At 44.1% G+C, this 23036-nt stretch overlaps 1 protein-coding gene across 1 annotated transcript in view; it reads left to right on the top strand.

The window, feature by feature from the left end:
* The first annotated feature begins 17368 nt into the window (after window positions 1-17368).
* The window catches only part of LOC122654108 (ER membrane protein complex subunit 10), a 52309-nt gene continuing 46641 nt past the window's right edge, over window positions 17369-23036 (top strand). The window contains exons 1-3 of the mRNA XM_043848087.1: window positions 17369-17714; window positions 17893-17955; window positions 18038-18133. Of these exons, the coding sequence (XP_043704022.1) occupies window positions 17403-17714; window positions 17893-17955; window positions 18038-18133 (471 nt within the window). The 5' untranslated portion in view covers window positions 17369-17402. The remainder of the gene's footprint in view (window positions 17715-17892; window positions 17956-18037; window positions 18134-23036) is intronic.

Consider the following 23036-nt stretch of genomic DNA (forward strand, 5'->3'; position numbering starts at 1 on the left):
TAGCCACATGTACTTACCCTATCGTCTAGTATGGGGGCATATGACAAGTCCTGATTTTTTCATGGATTTTTACCCTATAAAAGCCTCTTGCATTTAGAAGCTGGCCAATCCCACTCAATTTTACAAGGGATGAGACCACTAGTATATGACGCAATTGAAGTATAAAAGATTCAAAAGAATAAAAGTTTAATGCTAAGTAACTATAGGATCTAAACTTCATGACTTACAACCCTGCTCCTGCATGGAGATGAACACTTCCTAGTTCCTTACTCTGAGGTGCTCACCAATACAGACAATATCCTCCAACCTCATAATCATTTAATCCTCCAAAAGCCAAAGTGCATATGCATCTGGATGACAGAGATGACATAGCTATAATTGGACTGCCCTTTATGAAAAGACAAAGAGTACCAATCATGGATCTTAGAAATATAATAACATATCTACAGCTTCTTCCAGAGTTTCACACAAATCATGTCCCATATAATAACACACCCCTCATCAAGCCTTTTGCTGTTTTACAATCTAAACTATCGGCATCTTATAACCAAATCAGGGCACACCCAACGCATGAGGAGAACCACCCGACTAGAAAACCCCCTTGCGGTTCTGGTTTTGGGGTGTAACAATGGTTTAGTTCTGGTTCTCCAACTGTGGGTTAGTTTAAGGCGGCGTGTTTGTCTTCTTATTTTTTTATTAATTAGTTTCCTTGTAAAGGCTGGAATCCTTGCTATAAATTCCAATCCTTTTTCTATTCTGTTTTGGCGAGTCCTAGTCAGTATAGGACACCTCCTATAGCTTATGATTAGGAGAGGAGTTTTCCTGGTTTATGTCCTCAAACATTTGGTTGGGCTTGATCAGCCCCTACCGGGCAAAAAACTGGTTGGACTGATACATAATGTGGACAACAATACCCTACTTGTGCTGAGATTAAAATTTGAAGTTGGGTGTTGCCTTGTGATATAACCTAATTTATATCAAATAAATGAATAGTTTAGAACCATGGAGCAAGGCGCCACCAGTTTTTACAAACTAGTTTTAAAGGACACACTAAAGGAGCCTCTTAGTACCCTCGTTGTACTGAAATTTTTCTTGTTCTAGCAATCTATTTTTGCTGATTTTTATAACCACTGATCAGAATTGATTGCTCGTATTGTTTCTGTACTCTGATTTCTATTTTGAGTAGTGAATTTACTGTTTTTTACCCCTCTCCTAGCTCCAATAGGATTAGCTCTTAATTTCTGATCTGACCCTTGGACTGAGTTGAAGGAGTGCTCGCAAATACTCCTTGAGTACACCGAAAGGCATTCTTTCACTTTCATCATTTTCTTATCCACTTCCACACATCAGGATTTCCTGCCCCAGGACCTAGTTCCTACTACAAGTAGGTATTTACTCTCATTTCCTCAAGATCAACTTTCTCCTCCACCATAGTTCACTTCACACTATAGGATGACCATACTATTGCTCTAGAAAGGTATACATTCTCTCATTATCACTGACCCGGTTGTAGATGCTAAGAAGACTTCGCCTAAGAGATTAATACTTGCTCCATATGTCACCACATAACTTTACATTTGAACAATCTATTGGGATGTTGAGGAAACAGTTCAATTTGCTACACAATACCCAGAGAGGGTTTGTTACTGATTCAAAAATCAGAAGACAATATTTGTGGAAATAAGCCTGAAGCCATCCATTTAAGCCTGAATCTGTTGCATTCTATTAGCAAGTGAGACAAGTATAGGAAACTAGGAAATAAGCCTGAAGCCATCCATTTAAGAAAACTTTTTTGAGGTTCATTTTGCGGGAACTATCATCTCAAGCTCATCTTAACTCAAGATACATTTTCCAAGCTCCACTTGAAGGGTCTTTAGCTCAAATTGGTAGAGCACTTGGAACATGCGCATGTTCCAAGGATGGTGGTTCGAATCCACCAAGGCCCTTTTTATTCAACTGTTCATAGCATAGTCAGTTATGACACTAATCTACACAAGAACCCAAATTTAATGACATCTTTGAAATTTCACAAAAAATTTATATGTATGTACTTAAATTAAATGGATATAGATTTTTTATCATATTTAGAGATCTCTGTTGTTTGAAAATGCCCATACTATGAGTTTTGCTTTTTTGAAATAACATAACACCAATTAGTGCTAATTTTGTAATTTTTTTGGACACATGAAAATTTGGGAAAGACTTTCTTTTGAGAATTTTAATCCAATTTTTTTATTATCTTATTTTTTTTAAAGTCATATTAAATGTATGCATATGTTGTATAATAAAACAAGGTTAAAATATTTTTCTAGACAAAATTCAAATAGAATCCAACTGACAGACTCAGGATAACCAAACAGTCGTACATATGGATTCAATCGGATTCCACCTGATAGAACCAGGGCAACCAAACAGTTTTTCAGCTGGATTCCACCTGACAGATTTTGGATAACCAAACAGATTTTTTATCAAAATCCAAATCCACATGAACCAGATTCTTAAGAACCCGATCCAATTTAAGAATCCGACTCCTACGACACCTTCAACCAAACGCAGTCTAAGGTTTTTTCAGTGTTGGGGCGGTTTTGGTTTTGGTTTGGGTTGGTCTCGGTGCGGGTTTGATTTAAACCGATCCAAAACCATTATTAACCCGGTTTTTTGACTGAATTTTATATGCCATACGGTCATGGATATGGGCTAGAGCCTAGGGGGCTTATCAAATGGGCTGGCCGGCTAGGTTCCATTTTACGTCTTTACACTTTACCCATGGACTTGGCTCCATTTTTTCTCTTTTCAACCAAAAAAAAAAAAAAATGGGCTGGGAGGGTAATGGACCGAGCCATTGAGGGTCCAATTTACCTTTTCTATGTGGCACTTATCTTTCAGTTAAAAAAAGTGTTTACTGTCACATTTTTTAACTCTTATTACAACAAAAATGCTGGCAGAAGACATTACATACTCTCACAATTGAACTCAACGAAGCTGGATAGTCATCAAACCAATAAGTCAATAACATAATTATCACTACATCTAGATGACCCAAGGCATTGAGGGGAAAAATCAATGCAACATGCCAACACCAATAAGAGACTTCTCTCTTTCCCAATCAAGCATTTAGAATGAGTTCATAATGCAACATCAAAAATCAAAATGCTGCATGAGATAAAGCTGAGGAACTGCCCTTAAAGTCTTAAACAAACAACAACCATTATCTTAAACCAAAGAAAAATAGAGCCAAAAACTGCCCTTAAACAAACAACAACCATTATCTTAAAGTCTTAAGTTCTTAACCAAAAGAAAAATAAAGACCAAAAGAAGTTGTTTTAGAGTTGCTTGATATTCCCCAATTTCTGCTCACTTTAGTGACCTGCATCATCCAATACCACATCAGCTTTAAGCAAATGAGAACCAAACATAAACAATAAGTTTCATTAATCACAAAGCATAACAACCTGAAGAACTAGATGTTATAAAATTCGCAACACTCCCAATTTCAGTTTGTGACATTGACAACATGTTTCCTAGCGCATTATCCAAGTCATCAGGATCATCAGCAGGTTCAGCTACATACAAAGTAAATAAGTTATCAATAAAGTAACTAAGGCACATTAATGAAACATAATTAAATGGAAAATTACCTCTAAAATCTACATCAAACATCCAATCCCGAAGACATATCAATGCTTCAGCGTTGGTAGGTAGTAGTTTGCTCCGATATTTGTCAATAACACGGCCCCCAGCACTAAAAGCCGACTCAGAAGCAACCGTTGAAATTGGCATCACGAGCCATTCGGGCTACATCTGGATATCTTGACCCATTTGTCTTCCAATACACCAACACATCAAAGTCTTGGTCAAACCTCATCACTGAATGGGATCTTCGGATCATCAAGATACACATCTAGATGAGTTTTAGTTCTATTATCCACCTCGGCTTGCACGGATGCTGAAAATTTTTATGGAATATATGAATCATTAATAAGATTAGTAATGAATATGAAAACTTGCAACTTTAAAAATAAACTAGAATCTAAGTAAATACTAAAGAGAAAATTTTACTAACAACTCTTGTTCTAGAATTCCCGGGACGAGGCATTACAACTTGTTGAGTCTCATAATCACTTGGTTGCATACTCTTGTACTCATTAAATAGTTGATACAATGAAGATTTCACATTGTTGAACATATCAGATGCATTTGAATCCAAGGGGGCAATCTTTGAAAATGCCCACTTCACAAAACCAAGCTTGTAACGAGGGTCAAATACTAAAGCAATGGCCAAAATCATACTATAATTACTCCAGTACTTGTCAAATTTCTTTTTCATCTCCACTGCCATTGGCTTCACAAAACTAAGATCATTTGATACCTCTTCTAACAAACTTCAGTAGATCTCCCAAATATTGACAAAATATAGATTAGCTGTGGGATACTTGGAACCAGAGAGCAAAACAGTTATTTCATAGAATGGTTGCAAAAAACCCATCAAACTCTCAATCTTTGACCATTGGTCAGAACTGGGGTATACCTTATAATTGCTCTCCAAACCCTTAAGGACCTCAAATGCTTTCCAATAAAATAGGGCAGACTCAAGCATGAGATAAGTTGAGTTCCACCTCGTGGTGACATCTCCATGCAAGCCCTTGTTACTTTCCCATCCCACTTGCCTACAAATGTCCAAGAATTATCTTCCTTGCTTGAGAATCTTTCACATAGGTTATACTAGACCGGACCAACTCCACAGATTCATCTATACACTTTAGTCCATCTTGAACAATGAGATTGAGAATATGTGCACAACACTGATTGTGAAAGAAATCACTTTTACATAGAAGAGCATTCTTGAAATTTAAATTTTTCTTCAACAACTCAACAAAACTAAAATTAAAAGTAGCATTGTCCAAAGTAATTGAAAATAATTTTCGTTCAATGGCGCATTCAATCAATATTTTTGAAACCATGTCACAAATATGCATACCAGTATGAGGGGGTGGCATTATGCAAAATTTCAACAATTTCTTATGCAACACCCAATCCTTATCAATATAATAGATAGTCAAAAAAATGTATCCATCATTAGTGATGGATGTCCATAAATCACTTGTCAAAAAAATCTTCCCATTAAAAGACTTAAGCAAAGTCTTGATTCTACTAAACTTTGTATTGTGAAGTTTCAGAATCTCAGCCATTTGGGTGTTTCGACTTATATGGGTGTAGTCTGGAAAAAGGTACGAGATTAATTCCCTAAACTCCTCGTACTCGACAAAGACTAAAGGTAACTCATGTCTCACAACAAGTCTAGTGGCTTTGTCACGCACAAAGTCTTGGTCAGCCTTTTTATCTCTTATCATCAATTTCCCTTCACTTGCACCCATAAGCATTTGACCCACATCTTTATTTTTCCCGTTTTGGACAACTTGTAATATGTCTACGAAGGCTTCCAGTTCCATTAATGCTACTGTCAGCCCTATATACTTGCCCACATTTTTTGCATTCAGCTCTATTCCTTCCATCATCAAAATCTTTCCCATCAAGTAAAATAAATTCATCCCATACCAGACTTCTCCTTTTCCTCTTTCAATTGTTGCAATAGTTATAGTAGCATCAGTAGCTTGAGGTTACATTGATGGAATTCCAGGATATCACGGTCCATCATCAGACATTACATCAGCATCTGACCCAACATCAGGTTCATCTTCTAGATTGACAGGTTCTTTGGACATTTTTATAATCAACTACAGTAAATATGAAGCCATATTAAGAATTTCATTTACTCATGTCAAAGAAAGAGTTGCAGAAACAAGGAAGGAAAGAAATGGTGGAAAAAATATAAAAAAAAACTGGTAAAAGAAAGAGTTGCATAAACAAGGTACACATCTACCAACTAATCATTCCCATTCTACGAGTTGATGAATTAAAAAATATATATATCAAAATTCCAATCCGACAGATCCTCACTTGTCAATCAATTCCAAAACAAAGATTTCTCAGGCGTGTGAGGCCAAAAACTTGAGTAGCATTGTTATGGGACATGTATTCTTTCTACCAATAATTTCTTCAATATCAAGAAGACATGTAGATGAACAATAACCATAACAAGGAAAACCGAAACACTAACAGAAATTGTTTTTTATCTCATGAAAACAGCAATGGATACAGTCGAGATTGCAAATAAATCCAAACTAAAAGCTTCCTTCTACAGATAAGAGGTAATTTTCACTCTGGATTACCCAACCCTACCCTTAGGCCTTAGCACAACCACAGCCCAAAAATTATCAACAGACCGGTACTCTATTAAAGACTAATATGCAACAAGCCAACAATATGAAAACAAAGTTAGGGAAAAAACGAGAGAGTCACCTTCCTAGCCGCAGGTCTTCAAAATTATCGTTGCAATCACTCCTTACTTAAGATTTGGAGGCCTAAAGAACAGGAAATGACAGAGTCACCTTCCACTCTCTCTATTTAGGAACATTGAAACCATAAAGAAATAAAAAAAAAATGATGAATAGAAGAAGGAAGTGATTAAACAAATGAGTAATGAAGAAAATCAGAAATCTTACCTGTAGAAGAAAAAGGAAGATGGAAGAATAGATCCCCACCGGCTACTCTCTCTATTCAGCCACATGGAAACCATAAAGAAACAGAAAAAATGAAGAATAGAAGAAGGAAGTGATTAAACAAATGTGTAATGAAGAAAATAAAAAATCTTGCCTGTAGAAGAAGAAGGAAGATGGAAGAATAGATCCCCACCGGCCACTCTCACGAAGTAACGACAATGACAGCGACAGTGGCAGCGCCATAGTAGGCGGTCAGGCCTCAGGGGCTCACGGCGTCGGGCGTCAAAGACTTGCAGTATTAGTTTATTACCCACTCCAAGAGGGCCTCTCGGCGTCTCCCCATTCTCACGGCTGAGGGCTGTTGAAAATCGTAGATGCTGAGATAGTGAGATGCGTTGGGAATTTGGGAGGTGGGGAAGAGAAATCAGGAAAAGATCTTTATAAACCTAAGGTTTCAAGTCGGGTTTGATCGGGTCGGGTTTAAGTCGCGGTTCGGTTCAGTTATAGGTTCGGTCCTAATGGTCGAGTCTATCAGGAACCTATTAGTTTAGACCGAACCGCCCCGAAACCGAAGGGTTTTCACTTCCTAAATCCGATGCCTCCCGATTAAGGGATCGGCTCGGATCGGATCGAGCCTTATCAGGTCGGGTTGGTCGGTTCGGTTCAGGTTTTGACACCCCTACATGTAGGTATAAAACATTCATAAAGGGAGAATATTCGAACACAAGCATCTAGTAGAAACACCGGTTTACTCGGACGAGGTGGGTGTCTAACACCTTCCCACTCTCGTAACCTGACCACTTACCCCAAATCTCTGACCATACCAAATGAAATCTCGTAGCCCTTCATAAGGCTACACCAATGGGTCCTAAGCCCTAATCCTAGGTGGCGACTCCATTTCATTTGAATTGAATGATCCCCATCCCCTGATAATCATAACCCTGAGAAGATGCTTTCCTTCTGTTACACCCGCACCCCATATATACCCCTATACCCCGGGGCAGTTCAGACCTTACCAAGGGCAATGCCACAGAGGCATTGGCCAACACCTGTGACCCCAGACTTAAAATATTATTATAAGCGACCCCTTGAAGATTTGGAAGTATGGATCCAAGCCCCGCAACTTTTCTTGAAGTTTGGGCCCCGACAGTAGCACCGGAGTCACGAACGGACTTACTCTTACTGAATCCGCTCGAGGATCCTTCAGTGCTGTTACTTGCCCTTTCGAAAATTTCTCCCGTGGGACCCACACCCCTGTGTCCCAAAAACCCAAATTGGACATTTGGACCATGTGAACCCCTGCCCTTACCCTTAGTTGGGTGAGTAGGCCATAAAAGTGAGGCCCACAAAGCCTAATTTAATTAAATAATGGGTTTTAATAACCTAACTAAAACCAAACAAGCCTTAACGGACAATTAAGTCCTATGGACTTGGACTCAACCCCAAACAAGACCCAACTAATTAAATGGACCTAAGGGCCATGACATGGACCAAACATGACCTAAGACCTAGCCCAAAACCCATTTAAAGCCTAAGGACTAAACTACATTCTAAAAACCCCTAACCAAACATAACCTAAGGTCCCTTCTACCCCTTAAAGATAAGAGAATCCCTCCCATTCACTTATCTCTCCCCCTCCCAAACAAATCGTGGAGGAGAAGAGACAAAAGAAGAAGGAGAAGGAGGAAGGAAAGGGAAGAAGTAGAGGTGGAAGAGGAATGAGAGGGGAAGGGAAGAAGATGGGAGCTATGCCAACATGGTTGGTTGCCCCACATCTCCTTCTCTTGTTGTTCGGACGAAGGGAGAAGAAGAGGGTGAAGGAGAAGAGATGGAAAGGAAGGGAGGAGGCCAAGGGGACTCACCTAGCCTTGGATTCCACTTCTCCATTGGAGGATCTCACCAAGGTAAGACCTGAAACTAGTTCTCCTCCATTTTCCCTTTTGTTTTAGTAGATTCCTTGAGCTTGGACTGACCTAGAGTTCCATTTGGGACTCAAGGTGGAGCTCGGTCCCTAGTTGGAGCTCTAATGGAGCTGACCTAGGTATGGGTTGAGCTCCCATGAGCTGCAATTTGCAGCCATTCCTGCTAAACTCTGATTTTGACCTTGAAACCCAACCCTTGGACCAATTTGAGACCAATCCTTGTAGATCTTGCATCCATGAGGTTAAGCCTAGGTTCTAGTGACCCTAGAAAGGCTTAGACACCCCTCCTTTGCCCTTGAGAGCTTGGGGCACTCTAAGTTTCAAGCTGGAGCAAAAGCCCTTTGAAATCTCGGACTGGATGGCCGGCGGACGAATGATCAGATCCACCAATTGTGGTACCGTCCGTCAGTCTGCCTAGTGCAAACCCTATGAATTGGCTTGAGCGGACGAAGGCACGGATTCACTCTGTTTGCCTCCGCCTAGGGCTGTTGCTCTCAGGTCTGTCTCACGAAATTGAACGGATGCAAGGCGGATCCAAGAAACACATCCGCCCGTTGATCTACTCCCTTTTAGTTGTGCCCTAATGTCGAACGGATGCACCACCAGATCCAAGTAAGAAGTTTTGCTTGCTCCATCTTTACCTTTTGGCCTGAACGGAATCAGGGGTAGATTCACCTCTGTTGGGACCGCCCATGAGTCCGCTCATGCTGTCTGGGTTGAAACTTGGTTTTAACCTTGGGGGCCTAGCATGAGACCCTTCAATACCTGTTTTAATTATTTCTTTTGTATGTCAAGGTTGGTGCACCGGTGAGATTCATGTGAACCACGCCGGATGACACCCGATGTTCGGTGAGATTTATGCCAATCACGTCGGGCTACATCTGTTATACCCATACCCCGGGATATAATTAAATATTATTTCTTCTCATGACGTGTAGATACCGCTGCCATGTATGCTGGTGACCTGTTCTCCATGATGGTCAAACCTAGCTACAAAATCGTTGACCACAGTACGGGTTTGCCTGTGGAGGAAAGATTCCTCAACCGTCAGTGGGGAAAGTTCGTTGACGGCGACTTTGTTGACTATCCTCCAAGTACCAGCCCGGGAAGCGAGGAGTTTAGGAGAGAGCATCCTGGACCGTCACCTTAGTTGGATAATTCGTTCAGTGATGATCTTGGCATTGCCGTGGCGAAGCTATTCGGGGTCATGGGTGATAAACCATGACAGGGAAAAAGTAAGTTCTAGCCCTCAAGTCTTATTATTTATTCTTCCCTTGGTGACCTCGAAGTGCGGGTCCAGGCTCGAACCGCTCGAGCTATTTCATGAGAGAAGGGAATATTTTAAGTTCAGGTCCCACTTACCTTTGGGAAGTACATTGGGGACTTATACCCATCTCATATGAACCCATCTTAAAAATGGGCTTTTCCCTAATTAAAGTTGTGGGCAGGCCCATTTAACTTAAGAAGCCATTTAACTAGTATGGCCCACTTCACTAAGGGTCCATTTAACCAATTGACACAATGATGGGTTATTCCATTCACTTACCCACATAGAACTAATGGGTCGACCCATTAAGCCTCATGACCCATTTGACTAGAGGTACCCAAATACCCATTTATTATAAATAAGTCCAAGAGGGAGAGAGAGAACATTTACTTCTCCTTCATCATTCTCATCTACCCTAAACCGTGGAGGAGAGAAAGAGGAGGAGGAAGGTGGAGAAGCTTGGTGGAAGGTGGAGACCCCATCTCTTGGAGCCATAAATCGTGGAGCTCTCTCATCTTGGGGGTAGGTAAGCTAATGAAGCTTCTTCCTTCTTCTATTTCGGATTTTAAAAGGGGTTGGGTAATGGGAGAGATTGACCTAGAGCTCTCTTGGAACCTAAGAAGCCGATGGAGCCTTAAAGCCTAAGCTATGGTGGAGTTATTTCACTCCATTATGAGCTCTAATGTAAGGGTTCTCATTTCCATTTGAGAGATTTAGGGTTGGACCCTATTATGCTTTAGGTTAGGTTCTTCTCGGTTCCTTCTCTTGAACCTATTGTGATTGAATGGAAAATTTGTAATAATGAGACTCCATTCTAGACGGCCATAAGCTTTTGCCATATCCAATTAAAGGGCCACGAAACCTAATTTACCTTTCTTATGATTAGGATAATGAAAGATCTCATGGGCAATAATGATATTATCAGAAATCTGATGACTAGGGATAAAAGTACTCTAAAATGGACAGATAAAGAGCTCCAAAAAAACTTTAAGACGATTAGTCAAAATTTTTGAAATGACCTTGTAAGAAACATTACAAAGGCTTATAGGTCTAAAATCACTAATCGAGGAAGCTCCTACTCTTTTGGGAATTAACCAAAGAAGAGTATGGTTCATCCTCACATGAAGAGTATTCTCAGCAAAAAAGGAACCAACAAAAGAAAAAAAACCATCTTTAATCAAAGCCCAAATTTTTTGAAAAAAACAAGCCGGGAATCCATCGAAACCAGGAGCCTTATTGGGCACCTAGGCTAAAAACCACATTTCTTATTTCTTCTAAAGAAGGAAAAAGCATATTGATGTGTCATAAAATCCCCTAACCAACCAAAAGCTACCACGTAAACGTACTGGAGCACTGAGACCGACGCCGAGGCCGAGCACTGAAGCCGAAGATGAGGCCGAGCACTGAAGCAGAAGATGAGGCCGAGCACTGAAGTCGAGGCCAAACATTGAAGCCGAGGCCAAGACCGAGCACTAAAGCCGAGGCCAAGCACTGAAACCGAAGCCAAGGTCGAGCTCACACAAGTCAGCCGGGGCTGAGGCCGAGCTCACACAAGTCAGCCATAAACTCCTGACCGAGCATACATAGGACATCCTAGGCCGAGCTGACTGCCGAGACCGACCTAACAGGCAGACCTCTCAGGCCGACCTCTCAAACCGACCTCCCAGGCCGAGGTGACTGCCAAGACCGACCTACCAGGCCGACCTCCTAGGCTGAGCCCTCCTCCACAGAGGCTACCATAGCGCCCCATCGGGGATCGCGGGGCCACGTCAGCACATCCCGAGAATCACGGGATAAGGATCGAGCCACGATCCCAGCGCAATACGAAATCACAATTTACATGGACTCTTACCTTAATAAGAGTCCGACCCCGAAAATAGCTCTCCACTCCGCTCTACGCGAGAGAGCCTTCCAAAAGAAGGACTCCTACCATACTAGGACTCTCCCAACCGCCTCATCTCATCCTCACTCTATAAATACCCAGGTATGGAGCACCATTCATCATCTCACTTTTTGACTAGCAGTTACTCTGTTGCATTGGAGACCTGACTTGAGCATCGGAGAGTCCTAGGCCGGAGCCACACTGGCCCTCTTGTGCTCATTGCTTGGTTTTTGTATGCTCATCCGCGGGCGAACCAAGCACCGGAGGTTTTCACACGCAACAGATTTGGCGCCGTCTGTGGGAACGACATCAGCAAGTCGTTGTCGTTTCTACCAACCTCAAGAGCAGCAACAATGGTGCACACGAGATCAGGTCAACATGGCTCAACCTCTCGAGGAGATGACTTGCAACCTAATAGGCAGGCGAGACAATCGCCACCCCTGGAGAAGTCGCGGCAAGGGGCGGCAGGAAGACCCCCACGAGGGGGAGGTGCTTCGCGCAATGCGGGTACCGCTGTCAATCCCACTCCACCAGTGAACGGGGGCAATGGGGAAAGTGTACTGGACATGGCGGCGGTAGACCAAACTCAGGCCGAGCCGAATGGGTTGAACTTGCCACCGCCACCACTTTTGCCAGAGAGTTTGGATCCTGAAGGGCCGGCGAATAATCGACAGGTCATGGATTTACAATTGCAGATGCTTCAAAGTAATGAGATGTTGCGCACCTTCATGACCCAGATGGCTCAGGGCGGGCTAATGGGTCAGCCACCGGTCGTGCCCCCGCGGGCACCTGCACGTGAAATAGAAGATCCACGACAGCACTGTGATCGACAGAGGGCCGAGCTTAGTCGAGCCGCGTCATCCCATCCCCAAGGCCAAAGAACTCCACCTCCACGACTAAGTGGGAGTAATCGGCGAGATGAGCGAGGACATCGTCGAAGCCCGAGGGCCCCAGAGGCCATCGAGCCAGCAGGGTCAGCTACGCGAAGATTGATCTTTTCAGGACGACTTGGTGATGGTGAAGGATAGAGGAGACACCAAGACCGACGTGAAGAGCCCCGAGTGCGACGCGCTACAAGGGAAGAAGAGGATTCTCGCCATAGCCCTCGGCGACGAAGCCCACTTTGCCGGAGAGATGGACAAAGGAGCCCACATGAGTCTGACCATAGAGTTGACGGGCGCACTAGGAGAAGTAATGTTGGCCGAGCCGACCATAATGGTCGGCCTCGTCAACACGAGCGAGAGGATCAGGTTGGCCGACCTCATCAGGATGAGCTGGACGACCATAACGGCCTACTTCAGCAGGAAAAAGCGCAAGACCCCATATGAGCTGAGGAACAAAATGGCCGAGCTCCAGAGTCTGAAATGGAGAAAAAGCTAAGGGAGCTGACCGAGCAAGTTGAAGGGCTTAAGAAACAAACAACTCCGGATGCCTACTCACTGGTCGGGCGTCACCCCTATCCGCCTAAGATCATGACAGCATCGCTTCCAGTAGGGTTCAAACCACCTCCCTTTGATTGGTATGATGGGACTATCGACCCGACCGACCACATCAACTACTTCAACGCAATGATGACCATGTACGGCGGGACTGAGATTGTTTCTTGCCGAGCTTTCCCCTCGTCCCTAAAGGGTGCGGCAACTTCTTGGTTCTCATGGCTACCGCCGAACTCTATTACAAGCTTTGCCCAACTTTACCGAGCCTTTGTCACACGTTTCCAAAGTAGCATGAAGCATAAAAAGACGACGGTGAACCTCCTCAGGGTGAAATAGAGGTTGAACGAGTCGATCCGATCGTACGTCTCCCGGTTCAATAAAGAATCCTTGGATGTTAGAGACCTGGATGAGGCCACAGCTCACACCGCAATGAGCAATGGACTTACACATGAAGACCTGATCAAGGACTTGGCTCGAAAGCCAACCAAAAGTATGGCCGAGCTCCTCAACAAGTGTAACGAGTTTGCGAACATGGAAGACGTTCTCCAAGCACGCAAGGGGAATGAAAACGAGGGAGAGAATAAAAGGTCAGCGATCGATGACCGAAGGGATGAAAAGCAGACCAAGACTGATCGCAGAGCCGAGAGCTCAGACCGAGCTCAGAGTCCCGAGTACACTCCCTTAAACAGGTCGCGGAAGGAAATTTTGATGCAAATTCAAGACGACGGGTACATACGCCGACCTCGACCGATGCAAGTTGGGTCATCCCGAAACCCCAACAAGTACTGCCTATTCCACAAAGACGAAGGCCACGACACTGAGGAGTGCTACCAGCTGAAACGAGAAATCGAAGAGCTGATCAGAGCTGGGCACTTGAAGCGATACATCAAGGGGAGCCGAGAAGAACATGGAAGTCGACGACCCGAAGACCACGATCAAAGGAAGCCCGAGCCGAGGTCTGAGAGCCGGAGGACCGAGCGCGAAACGGATAAGGTCTGAGCCGAAAAGAAGGATGACGGATCCGGGCCGAACAATGAGAAAGGGGCTCCCATATACACCATCCTCGGAGGGCCCGGACATGAATCCACCCGAAAAGCCAAGGCAAATGCACGATTCGTCGGAGTGGCGGAGATGCTGAGTAAAAGGCCGAAGGCGACGATCTCATTCCCTGAGGGCGACCTCGAAGGTATAAGTTTACCTCACGATGATGCTTTGGTGGTACAGGTAGAAATAGCGAGGAGACCCATTCAACGGGTATTGATCGATACAGGAGCATCCGTGGATCTTATGTCGCTGGACGTGTATCGACAGTTCGGCTTCGGGGATGAGGCGCTCAAACCAGAAGCCACCTCACTCCATGGATTCTCAAGGGCCGTCGCCACGATCAAGGGGTCGATAGACCTCCTGGTCACGTTCGGGCAAGCTCCATACTAAGCGACGATCCAAGTCAAGTTCATGGTGGTACGGTCGGTGGTGGCCTTCAACGCCATACTTGGTCGCCCATCGGTCACCGCCCTCCAAGCTATCATCTCGCCAATACACTTGAAGATGAAATTCCCCACAGAGAACGGCATCGGAGAAATCCGACGTGATAAAAAGACAGCTCAAGAGTGCTACGCCACCTTTGTAAAGCAAAACAAAGGAAATGTCCGAGGAATGGCTATGTGCGTTGAGCACCTCCCTGAAGACTAGCGGGATGAGCTCACCAAAAGGCGCGGAAGGCCCGTGGAAGACCTCATCCCGTTCTCCCTTAGTGACGAAGACCCAATAAAGACGGTACCGGGGCCTTGGAACTCAGAAAATTTGAAGAAATTTTTTCAGTAATTTTGTTAAGTATTCTGCTCGGCACAGCTCATGACAAGCATTTATGTATTCGGCTTCGGCCTCGACATTCTTGATTCAATGAAATAAAGTCTTTTCTCCACTTGCTTAGCGCACTTGCAACACGTCAGGCAGACCAAGTCGTAAGACCAGTCCTCATAGACCTGGCCGACCTTAAAGACCGACACTCGGACGGACAACAACCAAGTCATCAGCAACCAAGTCGTAAGACCGGTCCTCATAGACCTGGCCGACCTCAAAGACCGACACTCAAAGGATGGACGACAACCAAGTCATCGACAACCAAGTCGTAAGACCGGTCCTGATAGACTTGGCCGACCTCAAAAATCGACCCTCATAGGGTGAAAGGTAACCAAGTCATCGGCAACCAAGTCGTAAGACCGGTCCTCATAGACCTGACTGACCCTCATAGGCCGGCAACCAAGTCGTAAGACCGGTCCTCATAGACCTGGCCGACCTCTAAGACCGACCCTCATAGGTCGGCAACCAAGTCATAAGACCGGTCCTCATAGACCTGGCCGACCTCAAAGATCGACCCTCATAGATCGGCAATCAAGTCATAAGACCAGCCCACAAAGATTGGCCGACGTCTGAACTAACAAGAGCAAACTCTCCCATGGCCAAGCTGAACAAAGTCTAAAACTAAGCTAAGGCATTACGCTCAGCTATGGAGGCTGCTCGGCCACAACATCCAATGGAACAACATACACAAGGAAAAGAAGGCTAAAATTGCCGAGCTAAAACAGTTAGACAAATTTTGAGAAATGAAATTTTCATTGATTAAAGAGCCGACTGCTCAGCACAGTACATAAAGAGACAGCTCGGCCCTGTACATACCAAAAAAAAAAAAAAAAGAAGAGGAAGAGTTCAGCGTGATTCAACGATCCAAATCAAAAGACGGTTCAAAATCCCGAGCATCATCATTACGCTGAGTACTGTGGCACAGACACCCCAACTGATAGACAGTACAACGTCAAATCGCCAAAGGAAAGAGCTCAGACTTAGCCTTGGAACAGAACCGTTAAGCGGACCGAAAGATGACACTCATCAAGGACGAGCCGAGCCTTGATGAGTGGGGGGGCCTGTGATGTGTCATAAAATCCCCTAACCAACCAAAAGCTACCACGTAAACGTACTGGAGCACTGAGACCGAAGCCGAGGCCGAGCACTGAAGCCGAGGCCGAACATTGAAGCCGAGGCCGAGACCGAGCACTAAAGCCGAGGCCAAGCACTGAAGCCGAAGTCGAGGCCGAGCTCACATAAGTCAGCTGGGGCTGAGGTCGAGCTCTGAGCCGAGCTCACACAAGTCAGCCATAAACTCCTGACCGAGCATACACAGGACATCTTAGGCCGAGCTGACTGCCGAGACCGACCTAACAGGCCGACCTCTTAGGCCGACCTCTCAGGCCGACCTCTCAAACCGACCTCCCAGGCCGAGGTGACTGCCAAGACCGACCTACCAGGCCGACCTCCTAGGTCGAGCCCTCCTCCACAGAGGCTACCATAGCGCCCCACCGGGGATCGCGGAGCCACGTCAGCACATCCAGAGAATCACGGGATAAGGATCGAGCCACGATCCCAGCGCAATACGAAATCACAATTTACATGGACTCTTACCTTAATAAGAGTCCGACCCCGAAAATAGCTCTCCACTCCGCTCTACGCGAGAGAGCCTTCCAAAAGAAGGACTCCTACCATACTAGGACTCTCCCAACCGCCTCATCTCATCCTCACTCTATAAATACCCAGGTATGGAACACCATTCATCATCTCACTTTTTGACTAGCAGTTACTCTGTTGCATTGGAGACCTGACTTGAGCATTGGAGAGTCCTAGGCCGGAGCCACACCGACCCTCTTGTGCTCATTGCTTGGTTTTTGCAGGCTCATCCGCGGGCGAACCAAGCACCTGAGGTTTTCACATGCAACACATATAAACAAGAGCTAGAAGCAGCGTCTAAAACAGGATAAAAAAAGCCATGCAACAAAGGAAGCATTGAAAGGGTGAGAAGTATAGTAAATGGATTTCAAGTGAGACGCAAAAAGGTGGGCAATGCCTCCTCCTACCCTTATCAGAAGTCAAGAATTCAATACGCCTTCTCCTAATATTAATCTTAGAGATAGAATGGTAAAATTTAGTGTTCCTATCCCCATCTTTAATGTAAGAATGTCTTGACTTTTGAAGCCAAAAAGCTTCTTCGACCTCAAAGATCCACCTAATTTGAGAAGAGGCATTTCTGTAATTATTGGTAACAGTTATTAAGAAATTGTTCTTGAATAAGTTTTACCAAATGCTATTTCTTTTCTTTTTTGTGTTTTGAAATTAGTTCCGGAACAGGCTTATCAAACGGAATAAGAACATAGTTCTAGAACATAAACGAGAAAAATGCTTCTACCAATAGAACACAGTTCCAGCATAGAAACGTTACCAAACTCGCTTAAACTCTTTATATTCAACAGTAGCAGCCTTCACATCACTGCAAATCCTCCGAAGATGGCAAGAAATCGAACGATTACGTTGCTTACCTTCGGCTTCGTTTTATGCTTCTCTCTGCTTCTCTCTTCTTCGGCGTTTCAATCCGACGAGCTTCAAGACGACGAGGAATTCGGTCTTGAAGGGGGAAGAGCACTTGATCTCGATTATGTAAACCCTAAAAAATCTCCTCCTCTCAGAAAGAGATCCTCCTCCGATCAAGACTCTGATTCGAAGGTCCATTTCGTGCTTGAACATGCGTTCAGTGACTCTGATTTCTCGCCTGCAGGAACCTTTACAGCTCGCCTCAAGACTTGGAGTCATGGAGGACAGGTGGGTATCGATCAAGATTTCTGATTTTTTGTTGTTGCTGCTGTTGTTGATGATTCAAGTTTGAAAATTCTGGGTATTTGGTGTGGCGGAGCTTTGACGTTTCATCTGGGTTCGGGGTTTAATTTGAGTTCTGGATTCTTGCAATTTCTCATTGATGTCAGATTTGAAACTTTCACAGACTCTCACCAAACTTCGGTTTTCACGGAGTGGTTTCAGTGAAACAGAGAATGAAGAATTTAAAGTAACTACTCTTCGTCTCTAATCTTAACTTCTATGGCTGTAGTTAATAATAACTTTGAGATGCTATTTATTACTTTCTGCAGAAACTGTTGGAAAATGACGACTTCTATAGGATAAGGGTACCATCAAACGTGTTGAGCCCTCCTGGGAGGGATTACATTATTTCTTCGGTCAAAGCAGTGAGTCGATGATCAACTCTTTGTTTTAAATATATTCTTGTTTCCTAATTTCTAGTGAATGATTGGTGTATGCTTCATGTTTTAAGAATTTGAACTAGGAGTTGAAGACAGTATACATGTTCTTATAAGAAATGAATAAACCTATGCCCTATGGGACCCTGAAACAGCTAAATAGATGATTTATAAAATGGCCAATGTATCTGACAATTGATAGTTTCCCCATTCAAAATTCTAACATTTACCAAGGGCCTACTTTCCTTCTTTCAGGCTATGCAGCATAAGAAGGAGAAACTCCATTTGTTTTTTTGTTGGGGGGGGGGGGGGGGATGGCAGGTGGGCAAACTGAGACCTAGAAGAGAAGGTAAGAAGAAGTTACATCCATGTGGCAAGTGTTATTATTATTATGCAACTAGGAAAATGTGGGAGGAAAGAGGAGATTGATGTGTGAGGTGAGCATTTTACTTTGGCTTTGAAGATTGGGGGAGTAGGGAATGGCCAACAAGAGTTGGCCATTTATGAGGACTAGTTTTCCAACTGAATCAGTATTTCTGTAGGAAAGGTGGCGGAAGATGAATACTTCTCAACTAATACTCGCTGGAAAATTCAATAACTAGAAAATGAGAAAAAAGTCTCTAACTTCTTATCTTCCACATTGTCAATTGCTATTTAGCTTTCATCTATTCTCTGTGTATTATCCACAAAAGCTCCTTGAGCAGGAGATACGATCCTGTCTACTTCCTCCTAAGCCTCGTGGATAATACTTCTGCCTATGCCATATAGCAATTCCAGTCAGACTATTTGGGTGGAAGTCTTTGGGACTTATGACTCTTCCCCTTGTCCAAAAGGCTGGATGTTGAATTGATAGTCCTATACTCCTATTATATCATCTGCATTTCTTAAATTCTTGAAAGACATGCATTATGCTCTGATTTTTTGGACGCGACACTTTATGGGGGAACCACTTGTAGACATTTTACCAATGTTCAGCACTGAAGGGGGGGAGGTTTACAAGTTTACCACAAGTTGAAGAAGGATTAGGAGGAAGAAGAAGAGAGGAGGATGAGGAGAAGAAAGGATATAGCTATTAAAGTGGGATGGATGAAGTGGAGAGGTGCGACTGGAGTACTGTGTGACCGTTGTATTCCTTTAAAGCTTATAGGAAAGTTCTATAGGACTATTGTTCAACCGACTATGATGTATGGGGCGGAATGTTGGGCAGTTAAGAAGTGTCATATAGAGAAGCTATGTGTTGCAGAGATGAGGATGTTAAGATGGATGTATGACAAAACTATGGAGGATAAAGTAAAGAATGAACGTATTAGAGCTGATTTGGGAGTTGCCCCGATCATTGACAAGCTCCGAGAATGTTGTTTGATGTGGTATGGCCATGTTCGACGAAGGCCTGAGGATGCCCCAGTACGGAGGGGTGATCTGATCTTGATCGAAGGAGCTAAAAGAGCTAGGGGCAGGCCTAAAATGACCATAGGAGAGGTTGTGAGGAATGATATGCATAGTCTCGGTCTTGTACCAAGTGTGACCTCAGATAGAGCCTATTGGAGGGCAAAGATCTATGTTGCCGACCCCATATAGCTGAGATTTCCCTGACTTCTTTGGTTGGGCCTCTTTCCTCTTACTGTCATTTCTCTTTTTTGCACTTCTTATCTCCCATGTCTTCATTTCTTCTTTTCTCTTTGATTTGCAAGGGTACATGTAGCCGACCCCATTTAGATGGGATTGTTGTCATTGTTGTTTTTTTTTTTTTTGGGTGAATAAAAGAATTCATTACCAAGGAAAGAAAGAAAAACAAGGGCCCCCAAGGGGGGAAAACAACAGCCCACGGCTAAACTAAGCTATCAGCTTGAGGCTGCTGAAGCAGAAAAAGAAACATTTGGGACACCCCAGGAGACAACAATAAGCCTGTTCCTTGGGGTGTCAGCACAAAAGGAGGGAGGAGCTGACAACAATTTAGAGGAAATTTCAAAGGACATGGAATCCCAAATCTGATGAAAAGACCTAGAATTGGAGGTCCATTTTCTGATATTTAGCTCCATCCAAATATGGTTGATGGCAGCACAAAAAGCCAACTTCCCAACAGTGTCACATATAGAGGTGCCTCCGAAGGTCATATCTACCCAAATCCATTCTCTTGAGAATGGCAGGATTATTCTTTGGGCAGGCCAGCACTTAGAAAGGATCCCCTTCCAGATGGCTTTTGAGATAGGGCACTCAAAGAATAGATGATCAGAGTCTTCAATGTTGTTCTAACAAAGACAGCAAGCACTGGAAACTTGGATGTGACGCTTGAGCAGGAAAGCTTGAGTAGGAAGACAGTTGGTGAAGACTCTCCAAGTCGTGAAACAATGCCTAGGGATGTGATGCTTGAACCAGAGAAGCTTCCTCTAACCAGCCACCAAGCCTTTGAAGCGGATAAGGTTCCAAGCAGCCTTGGAAGAGAATTTCTACGAGCCATCTGCTGTCCAGAGGACACAATCACCCCTTGAAGGCAGCCTTCTTTGGATGGTCTGGAGATCATTCCAAAGGAGAGAGAGAGGCTGTGAAGAGGTAGGGGGAGGGGCCCAATCATTGTGATGAAGGATGTCCGCAACCAGAGCCATCCTATGAAGACCTGAAGCATAGATCGTCCTTGGGGTGACAAGATGCAAAAGAACTCCTTTAGGGTGCCAGTGATCCAACCAAAGGGAGGTGGAGAGGCCATCTCCAATGAGGGATTGGATGAAAGGGAGAACAATGTGACGGTATTCCAGGATCTTGCGCCAGACCCAGGAAGCATCAGAGGAGCTAGAAGCAGTCCAAATGGAATCTTGCCGAAGGGGATCGGAATAAACCCAATAAACCCAAATGCTTTTCTGTTTGGAAGCTAACTTCCAGATAAGCTTGATAATACCAGCCTTGTTGACTTCTTTGATTCTTCTAATGCCCAGACCTCCCTCCTTTTTTGGGAGGCACACAGAAGCCCAAGAAGTGGGGTGGAGGAATCTGGAAGAATAAGCTCCCTTCCAAAGAAAAGAGGCCAGCAGAGATTCCAAGGTCTTTATAGTAGCTTGCGGAAGCCCATAGATTCCGGTCCAATAGATATAAGAAGCCTCCAAGACAGATCTGATAAGGACCAGCCTACCTGCATAAGATAGAAGCTTTCCTTTTCACAGCTGCAGTCTTTTCCTCATGAGATCTAACATGGGGGTACAATGATGAGCAGTGAGCCTAGCCGGAATCAAAGGAAGTCCCAGGTACTTGACAAGCAGGTGCCCCTCTTGGAAGCCAGATTTGACAAGGAAGTCCCCTTTGTGTTGCTCCAAAAGACCCGCAAAGAAGATAAGGGACTTGGAGGGGTTGATGTGCAGATTCGAAAGCTCATGGAAATGCTGCAGGCAAAACAAAATGCACTCAAGGGAGGCTATGGAAGCCTTAGAGAATATCATCAAGTCATCAGCAAAAGCAAGGTGAGTAAGCTTCAAAGCTTTGCACTTGGGCATAGGAGTAATGAGCTGCTGATCAGTACAGGACTGTAATTGCCTAGAGAGGACTTCCAAAGCCAAAGTGAAAAGGTAGGGGGATAGAGGACATCCTTGCCGAATTCCCACAGAGGCTCCAAAGTACCCCGCAGGGCTGCCGTTGATAAGAACTGAGAACTTTGGGGAGGAAATGCAATAGCTAATCTAGTAAACAAAAGGCATAGGGAACCCCATCTTGAGCATGATTTGGGAGATATAATCCCATCTAAAAAAATCAAAAGCCTTATGGATGTCTATCTTCAGAAGGATAGCCGGGGCATGATTCTTCCTATCGAAACCTCGAACAATGTCATTGCAGAGCAAAATATTATCAGAGATGTTCCTTCCTGGAATGAAAGCTGATTGGTTGTCACTGACCAACAAGTCCACAACAGTCTTGAGTCTTCTGGCTAAAATCTTAGCAATAAATTTGTAGAGGATATTGCATAAGGCTATGGGCCTGAAGTCATTCATAGCTGAAGCACCCTCCTTTTTAGGGATAAGGCAAAGAAAAGTATGGTTGACTCCTTTGATCTGGCTGGGGTTGAAGAAGAAGCTTTCAATGGCAGCAACAAGATCCACTTTGATGATGTCCCAGGTAGCAAGGAAGAACCCCATGTTGAACCCATCAGGCCCAGGAGCACCTGACACTTTGAGAGAATGAATAGCTTTCAAAATCTCATCTTCTTTGGGGATAGAACTTGGAGCATCTATGTGGCTGGCAGGCAGGAACTAGTTGAGCAGGTGGTTTTGTAGAGGAGCATTTCCCATCCAAGGGGCATTGAAGATGCCAATAAAGTGCTGAACAGCCAGGTCCTTTATGTCCTTTACAGTAGTAACAATAGTTCCATCAATGGAAGTGAGCTGAGTGATGGAGCTAGCATTGACATTGGCCTTGACTGATCGGTGGAAATAAGCTGAATTTGAATCCTCCAAATCAAGCCATTTGATCCTTGATTTCTGCTTTAGGAAGCTCTCTTCCCTGGAGAGCAAGGAGGAAAGCTCAGTAGAAATGTCCTTCTCGGTCTCAGCAAGGGAAATATTGTGCAAATCTGCCTGTAGCTGGAACTGAACATTGGCAAGCCTCTCTTTATAATCAGTAACTTGAAGAGATATGTCTCCAAAGGTGTTTCTATTCCAAAGCTTGAGAGCTTCCTTGACATTGTGAAGCTTTCTGGAGAAGGCAATAAGGGGAGAGGAAAAAGCATGCACATGTTTGGACCAAGCCTCCAAAACCGTGGGTAAGAAGGAGGTATGATCTGACCACATGTCAAAATACTTGAATGGTTTGGGACCGAAGGAGATGTAAGGCTGGATGGCAAGATTTATGGGGGAATGGTCTGAAATGTCTGGGTTATCAAAGGTTGCCTGGGAGGAAGGGGAAGGATGAA

The sequence above is a fragment of the Telopea speciosissima genome, chromosome 3 (assembly GCF_018873765.1).
Source record: "Telopea speciosissima isolate NSW1024214 ecotype Mountain lineage chromosome 3, Tspe_v1, whole genome shotgun sequence".
In the NCBI taxonomy this organism is placed as follows: Eukaryota; Viridiplantae; Streptophyta; class Magnoliopsida; order Proteales; family Proteaceae; genus Telopea; species Telopea speciosissima.